Source organism: Lontra canadensis, unplaced genomic scaffold, assembly GCF_010015895.1.
Source record: "Lontra canadensis isolate GAN:19392208 unplaced genomic scaffold, GSC_riverotter_1.0 scaffold45, whole genome shotgun sequence".
Taxonomy (NCBI): domain Eukaryota; kingdom Metazoa; phylum Chordata; class Mammalia; order Carnivora; family Mustelidae; genus Lontra; species Lontra canadensis.
The window spans coordinates 121,367-136,229 of record NW_022631039.1 but is presented as its reverse complement, the minus strand read 5'-3'; the positions used below and the strand labels follow the sequence as shown (position 1 = coordinate 136,229).

The 14,863-nt window shown below is 38.4% G+C and overlaps 1 protein-coding gene across 2 annotated transcripts in view; it reads left to right on the top strand.

Moving 5' to 3' along the window:
- SEPTIN14 (septin 14) overlaps nucleotides 1–14,863 on the top strand; it is a 193,132-nt gene that overhangs the window by 111,431 nt on the left and 66,838 nt on the right. Inside the window, exons 6-7 of one of the 2 annotated variants that reach the window (XM_032872342.1) lie at nucleotides 8,443–8,629; nucleotides 12,038–12,181. In XM_032872342.1, the coding sequence (XP_032728233.1) occupies nucleotides 8,443–8,629; nucleotides 12,038–12,181 (331 nt within the window). Of the gene's footprint in view, nucleotides 1–8,442; nucleotides 8,630–12,037; nucleotides 12,200–14,863 lie in introns of both variants that reach the window. The other variant, XM_032872341.1, reaches the window with a different exon arrangement.

The window sequence follows — 14,863 nt, the reverse complement described above, 5'->3', positions numbered from 1 at the left end:
AGTTCTAGCAGTTTTGGAGTGGAGTCTTTTGGGTTTTCCACATATAGTATCATATCATCTGCGAAGAGTGATAGTTTGACTTCTTCTTTGCCGATTTGGATGCCTTTAATTTCTTTTTGTTGTCTGATTGCTGAGGCTAGGACTTCTAGTACTATGTTGAATAGCAGTGGTGATAACGGACATCCCTGCCGTGTTCCTGACCTTAGCGGAAAAGCTTTCAGTTTTTCTCCATTGAGAATGATATTTGCGATGGGTTTTTCATAGATGGCTTTGATAATATTGAGGTATGTGCCCTCTATCCCTACACTTTGAAGAGTTTTGATCAGGAAGGGATGCTGTACTTTGTCAAATGCTTTTTCAGCATCTATTGAGAGTATCATATGGTTCCTGTTTTTTCTTTTATTAATGTGTTGTATCACATTGATTGATTTGCGGATGTTGAACCAACCTTGCAGCCCTGGAATAAATCCCACTTGGTCGTGGTGAATAATCCTTTTAATGTACTGTTGAATCCTATTGGCTAGTATTTTGGTGAGAATTTTTGCATCTGTGTTCATCAAGGATATTGGTCTGTAGTTCTCTTTTTTGATGGGATCCTTGTCTGGTTTGGGGATCAAGGTGATGCTGGCCTCATAAAATGAGTTTGGAAGTTTTCCTTCCATTTCTATTTTTTGGAACAGTCTCAGGAGAATAGGAATTAGTTCTTCTTTAAATGTTTGGTAGAATTCCCCCGGGAAGCCGTCTGGCCCTGGGCTTTTGTTTGTTTGGAGATTTTTGATGACTGTTTCAATCTCCTTACTGGTTATGGGTCTGTTCAGGCTTTCTATTTCTTCCAGGTTCAGTTGTGGTAGTTTATATGTCTCTAGGAATGCATCCATTTCTTCCAGATTGTCAAATTTGTTGGCATAGAGTTGCTCATAATATGTTCTTATAATTGTCTGTATTTCTTTGGTGTTAGTTGTGATCTCTCCTCTTTCATTCATGAGTTTATTTATTTGGGTCCTTTCTCTTCTCTTTTTGATAAGTCTGGCCAGGGGCTTATCAATCTTATTAATTCTTTCAAAGAACCAGCTCCTAGTTTCGTTGATTTGTTCTATTGTTTTTTTGGATTCTATTTCATTGATTTCTGCTCTGATCTTTATGATTTCTCTTCTCCTGCTGGGTTTAGGGTTTCTTTCTTGTTCTTTCTCCAGCTCCTTTAGGTGTAGGGTTAGGTTGTGTACCTGAGACCTTTCTTGTTTCTTGAGAAAGGCTTGTACCGCTATATATTTTCCTCTCAGGACTGCCTTTGTTGTGTCCCACAGATTTTGAACTGTTGTATTTTCATTATCATTCGTTTCCATGAATTTTTTCAATTCTTCTTTAATTTCCTGGTTGACCCATTCATTCTTTAGAAGGATGCTGTTTAGTCGCCATATATTTGGGTTCTTTCCAAATTTCCTCTTGCGATTGAGTTCTAGCTTCAGAGCATTGTGGTCTGAAAATATGCAGGGAATGATCCCAATTTTTTGATAACAGTTAAGACCTGATTTAGAACCAAGGATGTGATCTATTCTGGAGAATGTTCCATGTGCACTAGAGAAGAATGTGTATTCTGTTGCTTTGGGATGAAATGTTCTGAATATATCTGTGATGTCCATCTGGTCCAGTGTGTCATTTAAGGCCTTTATTTCCTTGTTGATCTTTTGCTTGGATGATCTGTCCATTTCAGTGAGGGGAGTGTTAAAGTCCCCTACTATTATTGTATGATTGTCGATGTGTTTCTTTGATTTTGTTATTAATTGGTTTATATAGTTGGCTGCTCCCACGTTAGGGGCATAGATATTTACAATTGTTAGATCTTCTTGTTGGACAGATCCTTTGAGTATGATATAGTGTCCATCTTCATCTCTTATTATAGTCTTTGGTTTAAAATCTAAGTGATCTGATATAAGGATTGCCACTCCTGCTTTCTTCTGATGTCCATTAGCATGGTAAATTCTTTTCCACCCCCTCACTTTAAATCTGAAAGTGTCTTCGGGTTTAAAATGAGTTTTTTGTAGGCAACATATAGATGGGTTTTGTTTTTTTATCCATTCTGATACCCTGTGTCTTTTGATTGGGGCATTTAGCCCATTAACATTCAGGGTAACTATTGAGAGATATGAATTTAGTGCCATTGTATTGCCTGTAAGGTGACTGCTATTGTATATTGTTTCTGTTCCTTTCTGATCTACTACTTTTAGGTTCTCTCTTTGCTTAGAGGACCCCTTTCAATATTTCCTGTAGAGCTGGCTTGGTGTTTGCAAATTCTTTCAGTTTTTGTTTGTCCTGGAAGCTTTTAATCTCTCCTTCTATTTTCAATGATAGCCTAGCTGGATATAGTATTCTTGGCTGCATGTTTTTCTCGTTTAGTACTCTGAATATATCATGCCAGCTCTTTCTGGCCTGCCAGGTCTCTGTGGATAAGTCTGCTGCCAATCTAATATTTTTACCATTGTATGTTACAAGTGTCTTTGCCCCAGGCGGAGTCGCACCGCCCTTACCAGGGGCCGGGCTGAGTAATCCGCTCGGGTTTGCTTTCGGGAGCTTTTGTTCCCTGAGCGCTTTCCGTAGAGTCTGGAGGACGGGAAGGAAGATGGCGGCCTCCCAGTCTCCGGCCCGGAGGAGCCGAGAGCTAGGGGTCCCACTCCTCAGTGTGCCCTCAGGGAACAGCGTCCAATTACTCCCGTCTGCCTGGCCTCCGGCTGCGCTCCGAGCTCACCGAGCCTGCGACCGGTTCAAGGTAAGCCCGAGCTGTGAGCTCACTCCTCGGCTCCGTCTCTGTAGCCGGCTTCCCTGTTCTAATACCTGCGAGCTCTGCGACACTCAGACACCCCGATCCTTCTGTGACCCTGTGGGACCTGAGGCCACACTGGCCCCGCGTGGGCTTCACCCCAGTTAAGCCTCTGGAGCGATGTCCCTCAGCGGAACAGACTTTTAAACGTCCCGATTTTGTGCTCCGTTGCTCCGCCGCTTGCCGGGAGCCGGCCCCTCCCCCCGGGGTCTGTCTTCCCGTCCCTTTGGATTCACTTCTCCGCCAGTCCTACCTTTCAGCAAGTGGTTGATTTTCTGTTTCTAGAATTGCTGTTCTTCTTCTCTTTGATCTCCCGTTGGATTTGTAGGTGTTTGCAATCTTTAGATAAGCTATCTAGCTGATCTCCCGCAACCTGAAGTAGTCTCAGCCTGCTACTTCTCCGCCATCTTGACTCCTCCTGATTTTGTTATTAATTGGCTTATACAGTTGGCTGCTCCCATGTTAGGGGCATAGATATTTAAAATTGTTAGATCTTTTTGTTGGACAGACCCCTTAAGTATGATATAGTGTCCTTCCTCATCTCTTATTATAATCTTTGGCTTAAAATCTAATTGATCTGATATAAGGATTGCCACCTCAGCTTTCCTTTGATGTCCATTAGCATGTTACATTGTTTTCCACCCCCTCACTTTAAATCTGGAGATGTATAAATGAGTTTAAAATGAGTTTCTTGGGGCACCTGGGTGGCTCAGTGGGTTAAAGCCTCTGCCTTCAGCTCAGGTCATGGTCCCAGGGTCCTGGGATTGAGCCCCACATCAGGCTCTCTGCTCAGCAGGGAGCCTGCTCCCCCCCTCTCTCTGCCTGCCCTTTTGCCTACTTGTGATCTCTTGCTCTGTCAAACAAATAAATAAAATCTTTAAAAAAATAGAATGACTTTCTTGTAGAGAGAATATTGATGGGTTTTGGTTTTTTTATCCATTCTGATACCCTGTGCCTTTTGATTGGGGCATTTAGCCCATTTACATTCAGGGCAAGTATTGAAAGATATGAATTTAGTGCCATTGTATTGCCTGCAAGGTGACTATTACTGTCTATTGTCTCTGTTCCTTTCAGATCTACTACTTTTAGGCTCTCTGTTTGCTTAGAAGACCCCTTTCAATATTTCCTGGATGGCTGGTTTGGTGTTTACAAACTCTTTTAGTTTTTGTTTGTCCTGGAAACTTTTTATCTCTCCTTCTAGTTTCAATGATAACCTAGCTGGATATAGTATTCCTGGCTGCATGTTTTTCTCATTTAGTGCTCTGAATATGCCAGTTCTTTCTGGTCTGCCAGGTCTCTGTGGATAAGTCTGCTGCCAATCTAATATTTCTCCCAGACTTCTTGCCCCGATCTACTTTCAGGACTTTCTCTTTGTCACTAAGACTTGCAAGTTTTAGTATTAGATGACGGGGTGTGGACCTATTCTTATTGATTTTTGAGGGCGTTCTCTGTGCCTCCTGGATTTTGATGCTGTTCTATTTGCCATATTAGGGTAATTCTCTACAATAATTCACTCCAATATACCTCTGCCCCCTCTCTCTTTCATCTTCTTCTGGAATCCCAGTTATTCTATTATTGTTTCATCTTATGGTATCGCTTATCTCTCAAATTCTCCCCTCGTGGTCCAGTAGTTTTTTGTCTCCCTTTTGCTCAGCTTCTTTATTTTCCGTCTTTGGACTTCTATATCATTAATTCTCTCTTCTGTCTCATATCCTAGCAGTAAGAGCCTCCATTTTTGATGGCACCTCATTAATAAATTTTTTTATTTCAGCTCGGTAGATTTTATTCTTTTATTTCTCCAGAAATGGCTTTTATTTCTCCAGATAGGCTTTCTCTAATATCCTCCATGCCTTTTTCGATCCCAGCTAGCACCTTGGGAATCATCATTCTGAACTCTAGATCTGACATATTACCAGCGTCCATATTGATTAGGTCCCTAGTTCTTTGGTACTGTCTCTTGTTCTTTTTTTTTTTTTGTGGTGAGTTTTTCTGCCTTGTCATTTTATCCAGATAAGAATATATGATAGGGATTGCATTAAATGTGTAGATTGCTTTAGGTAGCATAGACATTCTCACAATATTTGTTCTTCCAATCCAGGAGCATGGAACATTTTTCCATTTCTTTGTGTTTTCCTCAATTTGTTTCATGAGTTCTTTATAGTTTTCAGAGAATAGATTCTTTGCCTCTTTGGTTAGGTTTGTTCCTAGGTATCTTATGGTTTTGGGTGCAATTGTAAATAGGATTGACTCCTTAATTTCTTTTTCTTCTGTCTTGTGGTTGGTGTAGAGACATGCAACTGATTTCTGTGCATTGATTTTATATCCTGACACTTTACTGAATTCTTGTACAAGTTCTAGCAGTTTTGGAGTGTAGTCTTTTGGGTTTTCCACATACAGTATCATGTCATCTGCAAAGAATGATAATTTGACTTCTTCTTTGCCAATTTGGATGCCTTTAAATTCTTTTTGTTGTCTGATTGCTGAGGCTAGGACTTCTAGTACTATGTTGGAAAACAGCATGGAGGTTCCTCAAAAAGTTGAAAATAGAGCTGCCCTATGACCCAGCAATCGCACTACTGGGTATTTACCCTAAAGATACAAACGTAGTGATCCAAAGGGGCACATGCACCCGAATGTTTATAGCAGCAATGTCCACAATAACCAAACTATGGAAAGAACCTAGATGTCCATCAACAGATGAATGGAAAAAGAAGAGGTGGTATAGATATACAATGGAATACTATGCAGCCATCAAAAGAAATGAAATCTTGCCATTTGTGACGATGTGGATGGAACTAGAGGGTATTATGCTTAGCGAAATAAGTCAATCAGAGAAAGACAACTATCATATGATCTCCCTGATATGAGGAAGTGGAGATGCAAAATTGGGGGTTGGGGTAGGAAAAGAATAAATGAAACAAGATGGGATCGGGAGGGAGACAAACCATAAGTGGCTCTTAATCTCACAAAACAAACTGAGGGTTGTGGGTGGAAGTGGGGATGGGAGGAGGGGTGGGGTTATGGACATTGGGGAGTGCTGTGAAGTGTGTAAACCTGGTGATTCACAGACCTGTACCCCTGGGGATAAAAATACATTATATGTTTATAAAAAATAAAAAAATTTAAAAAATGTACACTCTGCTAAAAGAAGTTAAAAGAAAAAAAAAAAGACTGTATGAACGAGATAATAAAATACTAAAGCGGTGGCAAAGACCCCAGAAAAATATGTGTTAACCAAATCAGAAGAGACCCCAAATTGTGGGGAGAAGAAAGGGGGTAAAAGGAAGTTAAAAAATTAAAAAAAGAAAAAGAAAAAAAAAAAAGAAAAAATATGTATTAGACTGCTGAATAGGACAGAGCTGCCCACTTGATTTTGGGAGCATTTTGGTCTCTTAGAAGAAACTACCTCCCAAAATTTTAAATAAAGAAACACACACACACACACACACACACACACACACACACACACACATTTATATTTATATTTATAAAAAATAAGTGTAAACATGACAAAGTGATGAAATATGACTGTAAAGATGAAAATTTTAAAAAATTCTAAAAAAAGAGTTGATAAGATAAGTTGGTTGGGAAAAGAAAGAAAAAGAAAGTGGAGAGAATTTGCTCAGGCTGGAGACTAGAACAAAGCCTGTGCTAGATTTAGGGTATATTTTGATCTATTAGAAGAAGTTGTATCCCAAAATTTTTTAGGAGAAAAAAACCCTATGTGTATACAAAAGATAGAGTCAGATACAATGAAGGATAAAATATGACTATCATAACAAAGGTTCGAAATGATTTTTTTAAGAAAATCATTGTTAAGATAAATGAGTTAAAAAAATGTTAAAAGAGGAAAAGGTAAAGGTTAAAAAATTACAATAAGAAAAAAATTTTAAAAATTTAATTAACTTTGCAAGACTAAAGAATCATGGGGAAAAACCATGAGTTCCATGATTTGCTTTCCCCTCCTCTGGAATTCCGCTGTTCTCCCTGATCAGTGATCTTGGTCTTGGCTGGATTTCTTGCTGATCTTCTTGGGGAGGGTCCTCTTATAGTGATTCTTAAGTGTCTTTGCCCAGGAGGAATTGCTTGCCCTTGCCAGGGGCTGGGCTAAGTAACTTGCTCCGGTTTGCTCTTGGGAGCTTTTGTTCCCTGAACACTTTCTGTAGAGCTCTGGAGGATGGGAATGAAGATGATGGCTTCCCAGTCTCCAGCCCAGAGGAGCCAAGAGCTCAAGGCCCTCTCCTCAGTGTGCCCTTGGAGAAAAGCGCTCAATCACTCCATCTCTCTGGTCTCCAGCAGTGCTCTGAGCTCACCCAGCCTGTGACTGAGCTTTTCTGTCTCTGGCACACAGCTCCATTTGGAGCCTCCAAACCTAGCAGATCTCTATCACTCTTCCAGGGGTCTCCCTGGATATGGCACTTGTGGGGTCCCTGCTCAAAGAGCAGTGGCCCAACTGTGCCACAGATCACAGTTTAAGGTAACCCCAAGCTGAGAGCTCACTCCTCTGCTCCATCTCTGTATCTGGATTCCCCCCTCTAATACCTGCAAGCTCTGCTACACTCAGACACCCCTGATCCTTCTGTGACCCCGCGGGACCTGAGAGCATGCTGTCCCCACAAGGGTTCCACACCCGCTTAGCCTCTGGAGTGATGTTCCTCAGTGGAGCAGACTTCTAAAAGTTCTGATTTTGTGCTCTGTTACTCTGCCACTTGCCAGAAGCCAGCCCCTTCCCCTGTGGTCTATCTTCCTGTCACTTTGGATTCACTTCTTGACAGGTCCTACCTTTCAGAAAGTGGTTGATTTTCTGTTTCTAGAATTGCTGCTCTTCTCTTCAATCTCCTGTTGGATTTGTAGGTGTTTGGAATGGTTTGATAAATATCTAGCTGAAATCCTGCTACCCGATGTCATCTCAGCCTGCTACTTACATGCCATCTTGACTCCTCCCCCCACCCCTCTGGTTTTTAAAACCAAAAGATGTGGGAATTTGTCTTCCTTGTGTGAGCTCCCTGGTGCAAGGACCTATTTCTCTCCTCTCTCTTCACATGCAGCTCTCTCCCTTCTGTGGGCATTTTTCCTCCACCTTTCTGACCTTCCTAAACTTTCAGATGCAGATTCTTTCCCTTCTCCTTCTCCCTTTCTTTCTCCTTTTCCTCCTTCTCCTCCTCCCCCTCCTACTCCTGTTCCCCCTCCTCCTCTTCCTTCTTCTTCTTAAGATTTTATTTATTCATCTAAGAGAGAGAGGACAAGAAGAGGGAGGGACAGAGGGAGAGAGAGAGGAATAAGCAGTTTTCCTACTAAGCAGGGAACCCATTGGGGGGCTCCATTCCAGAACCCTGGGATCATGACCTGAACCTAAGGTTTAACCTACTGAGCCACTCAGGCACCCCAGATGCAGCTTCTCTATATTTAGTTGTGGAATTTGTTTTGCCAATCTTTGGATCTCTCTCTGATTTGTTGACTTGGATGTGGATGATTTCTATTTGTAACATGGGATGGGGTGAACCCAGTGTCCAACTCCACCATCACCCCAAGCTCCCCCATATTAACAATTTATTAAATGGTGAAAAGACAGACTATAGGTGTTATTAATCTGTCATTTTAATCTGTTGAAATGATCTTTTTTTCAGCTATCAACCTGTGGTTGACTATGTAGATGCTCAATTTGAGGCCTATCTTCAAGAAGAATTGAAAATTAAACGTTCCTTCATTGATTACCATGATTCCCGTATACACGTGTGTCTTTACTTCATTTCACCTACAGGACATTCCCTGAAGTCCCTTGATCTATTAACTATGAAGAACATTGACAGTAAGGTATGTTAGATAAATCCATCAACCTACCAAGATTTGGTAATTATTTTGTGATAATATATAACTTGAAGGTATTTACATATAAGAACTTGTTAATTTTAATACATTAAAATATAATTTTTCTTTTCTTTTAAAAAAATATTTTTATTTATTTATTTGACAGAGATCACAAGTATGCAGAGAGGCAGGTGGGGGTGGAAGCAGGCTCCCCATGGAGCAAAGAGCCCAATGCAGGGCTTGATCCCAGGACCCTGAGATCATGACCCGAGCTGAAGGCAGAGGCTTTAACCCACTGAGCCACACAGGCGCCCCATATTTTTTCTTTTAAAAGAGGTTTTATTTATTTATTTGACAGAGAGAGGTAGAGAGTATGAGCAAGGGGAGCAGCAGGCGGAGGGAGAGGGAGAAGGAGAAGCAGGCTTTCCTCTGAGCAGGGATCCTGATGGGGGGCTTGATCTCAGGATCCTGGGATCATGACTTGAGCTGAAGGGACATGCTTAGCCATCCAGGCTTCCCCAAATATAATTTTTTTTTCTGTTACTCCTTAAAGCATTGCTCTGAGTTTCCAAGGGAAACATACCACAAACTTAGTAGTTCAAATAACAGAAATTAATTTTCTCACAGTTATGGGAATTATAAGTCTAAGATGAAGATGTCACCAAGGTTTTCTTTTTCTTCTAAAACCTTTATTTTTATTTATTTATATTTTTTAGTGATAGATGGTTGCCTTCTCACTGCATCCCCACATGGTCTTTCCTCTACACATATCTGATGTTTCTTTATGTCCATGTTTCCTATTTTTTAAAAAAAGATTTTATTTATTTGACAGAGAGAGATCACAAGTAGGCAGAGAGGCAGGCAGAGAGAGGGGGGGAAGCAGGCTCCCCACTGAGCAGAGAGCCCAATTCAGGACTCGATCCCAGGACCCTGAGATCATGACCTGAGCTGAAAGCAGAGGCTTAACCCACTGAGCCACCCAGGCACCCTATGTTTCCTATTCTTATAAACACACCAGTCACGTTGGATTAGGGCCTATTCTAATGACCTTATTTTCACTTGATCACCTCTTTAAAGAGTCTTTTCTGAGATACTTGGGGTTAGGGCCTCAACATATGCACTGGGGAAGGATGATACATTGAACACATACTAGCATTTGGTAAATTTCAACCTTAGCTTTCCAGAAACATTTAATTAATTTAAATTAATTTAATTTAATTAATTTAAATTAATTAAATTAAACATTTAATTAAACAATTAATTAGGTATGTATTAGGAAAATAAGATAAAGTTTAAAAATTTTTTAAATAAAAATTTACAGGTTTTTTAATGATTAAACTCATAGAGGTTGTGGCAGTTTTTCTGTATTTTTTGAAATTGATTTCATTCTACAGTACTATAAAACTATCCCATTAACATTTACCTGTTACTCCTGATTGTGTGAGTCATGAAGTTTTCATGATCCTGGTTAGTGGTCCTATCACAGAGGATTCAGGATGTAATATGTATGTATGTATTTTTTCCAGTAGAGGATAAATATACGAGTGAAAGAAACTTTTGTATCATGAGTTTTTTTCTACACTTTATTAAGTTGAGGAGAGAAAAAGTTGTAAAATTTTTATCAAAGAAGGCCTGACTTGTGCTGTGTATTGTTCAAACTGGAAAGAAATTTTGTACCTAATCTTTTTTTTTAACATCTTAATTTAATTTTATTTTTTCCAGTGTTTCAAGATTCATTGTTTATGCACCACACCCAGTGCTCCATGCAATATGTGCCCTCCTAATACCCACCAACAGGCTCACCTATCCTGTACCTAATCTTATATGTCACCATGTTGTTGAAAGAAGATAGATTTCTAGTTAAAATCAAGAGTTGGCTCAATTTCTTGATCATTAGAGTATTCAATCACTAGGGACACATAGTTTTATTTATTTATTTTTTAAAATATTTTATTTATTTATTTGACAGAGAGAGAGCATAAGTAGATGGAGAGGCAGGCAGAGAGAGAGAGAGAGAGAGAAGCAAGCTCCTGGCTGAGCAGAGAGCCTGATGCAGGACTCAATCCCAGGACCCTGAGATCATGACCTGAGCCAAAGGCAGCGGCTTAACCCACTGAGCCACACAGGCACCCACATAGTTTTATTTTTAATTTTATGGGTAGCTGTTATCATCAAACAATTTCCAGATATAGAAAATTACTTTTTTTATAGGAACATTACATAAAAGGGTGAGCGATGGTGTGTATGTGTATCTGCCATCTTCTCTTCTAGGTTGCTCAGTTCTCTTCTGCAATAAGTGACACTCATCCCTCAAATATGAACACTTAAGGGATTATTAACATGGAAATTTCTACTTGTTATGTGTTAAGGTTTTGCTATCATTAGAAGATAACTTTCTCAGCAATATGACCCAAGATATTTATGTTAAGCTTGAACCTATCTTAGTACTTGTCTGCTTTTTACTGTGGAAGGTTTTATTTAAGATTCTAAAATTTGAACATCAGTGTTATATTGAGGCCCTAGATTTGTACAAGGATTTTTAAAAAATGCACTTTGAAGAATCTAAAACAAAAACAATATACCTAGAACTGACTTTTATTCACACTTACAATATCACAGAACTTGACATTGTATATCTATGATTTGATAAGATACTTTCACAGTAAAAACAGATATTTTCTAGTTTTGCATATTTTTAATTTCTACAAAGTTTAATTATTAAAATGTAACTGCATGGAGACAGGAGTGATCATATTGCAGAACTACAAAGAAAAGTTTATGAATAAAATTTCAACCTCAAATATACAATATAGAAATAATACCTTTTTACAAATATCAAATGATATTTGTGAGCAAGATATTATATATATATATATATATATATATATATATATATACACACACACACACACACACACATTCAGTCTTCAAGGTATTGTAACAAAAAAAGTATACTATTTTTAGGTGGCCTTTGAAAACAAAAAACAAATATATCTACAAAGACATGGATTTATGGAGAAGGTGATGAAAATGAAAGACAAAATTAATTTAGTGTACAGTATTGATGAAAGTTAATCCTGACTTTCAGTACTCAGTTTAAGAAATCAAATTGAATATGAATTAATTTGACTATCTTATTCTACTATGTACATTTTAATAACTCCAAATGTGTGGAAAGTTTAAGAAAGTTTGAGAAAATAAATTTGGAACTTCTAAACCTGAATTCTAATAAAAGATTAATATTCAAAATACTAATGATTTTGGACAGCCATTTTGTGACAAAGGTATGGTAGTAGCCAGTGATTATCTAGTTGTAAAAATTTACTGTGAGAGATGATGAGGTTTTGACATAAAAATTCCGGGAATAACAACAAATCCTCAATGGTGAGATTTTGTCTGGCTCTTTATTTACAGGTGAACATTGTACCATTGATCGCCAAAGCAGATACAGTTTCTAAAAATGATTTACAGAAATTCAAGTGTAAAATAATGAGTGAATTGGTTAGCAATGGCATCCAGATATATCAGTTTCCAACAGATGATGAAACTACTGCTCAGGTGAACTCCTCAATGAATGTAAGATTTTATTTTATTTTTTAAAATTTTTATTGTGTTATGTTTGTATCCATACAATACATCATTAGGTTTTGATGTAGTGTTCCAAGATTCATTGTTTATATATAAAACCCAGTTCTCCTTGTAATACCTGCCTTCCTTAATACACCACCAGGTTCACTCATCCCTTCTCTGCCCCCTCCAAAACCCTCAGTTTGTTTGTCAGAGTCCACAGTCTCTCATGGTTCATCTCCCCCTCCAATTTCCCCTAATTCACTTTCCTTTCCTTCTTTTAATGTCCTCGATGTTATTCCTTATTTTGCATAAGTAAGTGAAACCATGTGATCCTTGGCTTTCTCCGCTTGACTTATTTCTCATAATCTCCTCCAGTCCCATCCATGTTGATGCAAAAGTTGGGTATTCATCTTTTCTGATGGCTGAGTAGTAGTCCATTATATATATGGACCACATCTTCCTTATATTCATCTGTTGAAGGGCATCTCAGATCTTTCCACAGTTTGGCTACTGTGGACATTGCTGCTATAAACATTGGGGGTGCATGTGGCCCTTCTTTTCACTACATCTGTATCTTTGGGGTAAATACTCAGTAGTGCAATGGCAGGGTCATAGGGTAGCTCTATTTTTAATTTTTTGAGGAACCTCCACACTGTTTTCCAAAGTGGCTGCACCAACTTGCATTCTCACCAACAGTGTAAAAGGGTTCCTTTTTCTCCATATCCTCTCCAACATTTGTTGTTTCTTGCCTTGCCAATTTTTGCCATTCTAACTGATGTAAAGTGGTATCTCAATGTGGTTTTGATTTGAATTTCCCTGATGGCTAATGATGATGAACATTTTTTCATGTGTCTGTTAGCCATTTGAATGTCTTCATTAGACAAGTGTCTGTTCATTTCTTCTGCCCATTTTTGACATATCTGTGTTTTGTGTGTTTAGTTTGAGAAATTCTTTATAGATCTTGGAAATCAGCCCTTTGTCTGTAGTGTCATTTGCAAATATCTTCCCCCATTCTGGGGTTGCCTCTTTGTTTTGCTGACTGTTTCCTTTGCTGTGTGGAAGCCTTTCATCTTGATGAAGTCCCAAAAGTTTATTTTCACTTTTGTTTCCCTTGCCTTTGGAGATGTGTCTCGAAAGAATTTGCTGTGACTGATGTCAATGAGCTTACTGGCTATGTTCTCCTGTAGGATTTTGATGGATTCCTGTCTCACATTGAGGTCTTTCATCCATTTTGAGTTTATCTTTGTGTATGGTGTAAGAGAATGGTTGAGTTTCATTCTTCTGTACATAGTTTTCCAATTTTCCCAGTGTCATTTATTGAAGCAACTATATTTTTTCCATTCCATATTTTGTCCTGCTTTGTTGAGTATTAGTTGACCATAGAGTTGAGAGTCCATAACTGGACTCTATACTCTTCCATTGGTCTATGTGTCTGTTTTTTGTCAATACCATGATGTCTTGGTGGTAAACTTTGTAATATAGCTTGAAATAAGGCAACATGATGCCCCCATCCTTGTTTTTCTATTTTAACATTTTTTGGCGATTCAGAATCTTTTCTGTTCCATACAAATTTTAGGATTGTTTGTTCCAGCACTTTGAAAAATGCCAATGGTATTTTGATCAGGATGGCATTGAAATTATAGATTGCTCTGGGCAGTATAGACATTTTAACAATTTCTTCTTCCAGTCCATGAGCATGGAATGCTTTTACATCTTTTTGTGTCTTCTTCAATTTCTTTCTTGAGTGTTCTGTAGTTCCTCGAGTATAGATCCTTTACCTCTTTGGTTAGGTTTATTCCAAGGTATCTTATGGTTTTTGGTGCTATGTAAATAAAATTGAATCTCCAATTTCTGTTTCTACAATTTCATTCTTAGTATATATGAAAGCAACTGATTTCTATGCATTGATTTTATATCCTGCAACATTACTGAATTGCTGTATAAGTTCTAGTAATTTTGGGGTGGAGTCTTTTGTGTTTTCTACATAAAGTATCATGTCATCTGTGAAGAGAGAGAGTTAGACTTCTTCTTTGCCAATTTGAGTACCTTTTATTTCATTTTGTTGTCTGATTGCTGATTGCTGTTGCTAGAAGCACCGTATTGAACAATAGTGGCAATAGTGGGCATCCTTGTGTTCCAGATCTCAATGGGAAGGCTCTCAGCTTTGCCTCATTAAGAATGATGTTCTCTGTGGGTTTTTCATAGATGGATTTTATGAAGTTGAGGAATGTTCCCTTTATCCCCATACTCTGAAAATTTTTAATCAGGAAAGGATGCTATGTTTTGTCAAATGCTTTTTCTGCATCAATTGAGAGGACCATGTTGTTCTTCTCTCTTCTCTTATTTATTTGTTTTATCACATAGATTGATTTGAAAATGTTGAAACACCCTTGCCTCCCAGGGGATAAATTTGGTTGTGGTGGATAATCTTTTTTTTATTTTTTTTTTTTTATAATTTTATTTTTTATAAACATATATATATATATATATTTTTTCCCCCAGGGGTACAGGTCTGTGAATCTCCACGTTTACAAACTTCACAGCACTCGTGGTGGATAATCTTTTTAATGTAGTGTTGGATCCTATTACCTAGGATCTTGTTGAGAATCTTGGCATACATATTGGTCAGGGATATTCTGGAATTCTCCTTTTTGATGGGGGTTTTTGCCT